The following is a 2,454-nucleotide window of genomic DNA, read 5'->3' on the forward strand; positions in this document are numbered from 1 at the left end:
CGTCTCGGTGGCGCGGTTGATAGAGCCCCTGACTGTCACTACGGCGGTCCGGGTTCGAATCCTGCCCAGGGGTGAAATAATTTCAGAATCGCTGCGCTTCGAGTCGTTACTCCAACTCGTGGGTGGGGAGTTGGGGGTGCGTGTGCATGTAAGGTCACAGCATTACCCATAGATCGGTCATACGAGTTCTGAGCTCTCTTCCGGGAGGAAAATAGCTATCGATCACGAGTCCAGCACGTGATCCAAAGTGAATACACACACACACATGCACACACGCAAGAGCACATGTATACATACACATACGCATAAATATGCATACACTCACATACACGTACACATGCACGTACATACATACACACACGCACATGTACACACACGCGCACACGCACACAAACACACACAAGGACACAAACACACACTAGCACGCACACACGTACACATACGTTCAATTTCGGAGTTGAAATACGATCACATTTCTTCACGGTTGTAAAGATGGTAAATGACTCGGATGCGGCTCCAAACATAAAAGTTTTTAGCTTAGAAAAGTACAGAGGTAAGCACACGCCCGTCACAAATGAAGTTCAGGTCACGAGACGAGGGAAATGAGGTCAAGCCATAAAAATGTAGACAAAAACATGTTTAGGAACATTCGAGTCAACAGAACAGAGATGCAAATGGGAAAGCAAAAGCCAAATGGCCGAAGAGTAGAAAAAAAATGACAGAGCAAAAGGAAAAATTATATCTGTAAGAAATCTAAAACCAGAATCTAAAGAACTAGTAATAAAAAAAAAAAACAAGACGACATCGAAAGTAATGCAAGGAAAAAGTAACGTGCGTTTATGTAGATGATTAACTTAACGATAACTTTTGAAATTTCATGCTAAGTAGAAACCTAGCTATCACATAGTGTTGCTCTCAAACTGGGAAATGTAGATACAGAATTTGGAGATATACCAGAAAAACTTAGATAGAATAAAATTGGGGTGGGAGTGATGAATATAGGAAAAGCGTAGCATCACAAAACAGTCCAAGTATGATACTGTTATCAAAAGGCATGACAAACCAGTGGATTGAAGGTCTGTGGGCTTTGGTGATGAAGAACCGATGAAACTACCACGATACGGCTCGGAGTCGACTCCTTCAGTAGACCTGATGAACAAATACACGAATAAAGAAATTAATGAAAGAATAAGCAAAACCTAATCAAATAGATAAACAAGATAAATGGATAAATAAAACTTAAACCCACTCTCGGAGAAAGATAAGCTGAGATACAGAGTAAACTGTATATTTTGACCACTAACTGTGGTCCTCTTCATAAATAAACAAATAATGTACATACATCATATACCAAAGGGTCTCCTCCCACGGGAGGTAGCCAAAAAAGACAAAGGCATAGAAACCACTCCCATCCATTCCATCCCCTATACACTCCTCTCCCCTCCACCTTCCTCATTCCCTCTCATCTTGGCACCTCCTGGATGACGGGTCATCCCTGCATCTTTGTCCACTGCCTTGGGTCAGAAGCAGTGTCGCAAATAAACAAGTGCTAAAAATATATGAACATTAAAGTTGATAAGTAAAGGAATAAACAAATGAATAAATAAGGATAGGTTTACAGAGAGCAGGATACCTAGCCCCAGAACTTCTTCCCACTTTAGCCGCCTTCTACGACCCGTGGGGGAAACCCGTTGGTAGAATTCTTTCTTTCCCCTTACCACAGGGGTCATCCCTACATTTTGCCCATTGCCATGGGTCAGAAGCAATGCAGCAAGACACAGCACATCCACATCAAGGCCGCTTCATTTATTTGGTGAACTTCCTCCCCTTCTCCGTCCCCCACATGCAGAAAAAAAGAAAAGACGGGGAGAAATCCCTTCGGGCTGCGTCAAAATATCATTCACACATAACCACTCCCTAATCTCCCTATCTTGTGTCTTCTCCCTTCCTCAACAGATATCCCCCACTTCCTCAACGCCCCTTTTATCCCATCCATCCGTCTCATCCTCGGTCACCCCTCCTGTTCACTCCTTCCACCTCTGCCTTCTACACTTCTTTTACTAATCTTTCTTCACTCATTCGTTCTGTGTGTCCAAACCATCCAAAAACCCTTTCATTAACCTTATCTCCCAATTCTTTCTCCACCCCCGCTCTCCTCTTCACCTCCTCGTTTCTCACTCTATCCATCCTAGTAACCCTAACCATACTTCCAAAACATTTCATCTCAAACACATCTAAGCTCTTCCTCTTATGTTCCATCTTTCTGCCCCATACAGTGCTGTCGGCGCAATCACTCCTTCATGCCATCTCCTCTTAGCATTCATTCCCAAATGTCTATTTCTCATTACACTTTTTATCCCCCATGGCATTTACTTCTTTCAATCTACATTCCACCTCCATCTCCACTCCTCCTTTTCCCGCCACATGCGACTCTAAGTATCTAAAGCTATCCAC

The 2,454-nt window shown here is 43.2% G+C and overlaps 1 protein-coding gene across 1 annotated transcript in view; it reads right to left on the bottom strand.

The window, feature by feature from the left end:
• The window catches only part of LOC143021435 (retinol dehydrogenase 12-like), a gene marked incomplete at its 5' end in the record, with an annotated part of 8,848 nt that extends 7,704 nt beyond the window's left edge, over positions 1 to 1,144 (bottom strand). The window contains 1 exon segment of the mRNA XM_076178896.1: positions 1,064 to 1,144. Within this exon segment, the coding sequence (XP_076035011.1) occupies positions 1,064 to 1,144 (81 nt within the window).
• Positions 1,145 to 2,454: the final 1,310 nt, after the last annotated feature.

Source organism: Oratosquilla oratoria, chromosome 42, assembly GCF_046742065.1.
Source record: "Oratosquilla oratoria isolate Oo_2021 chromosome 42, ASM4674206v1, whole genome shotgun sequence".
In the NCBI taxonomy this organism is placed as follows: Eukaryota; Metazoa; Arthropoda; class Malacostraca; order Stomatopoda; family Squillidae; genus Oratosquilla; species Oratosquilla oratoria.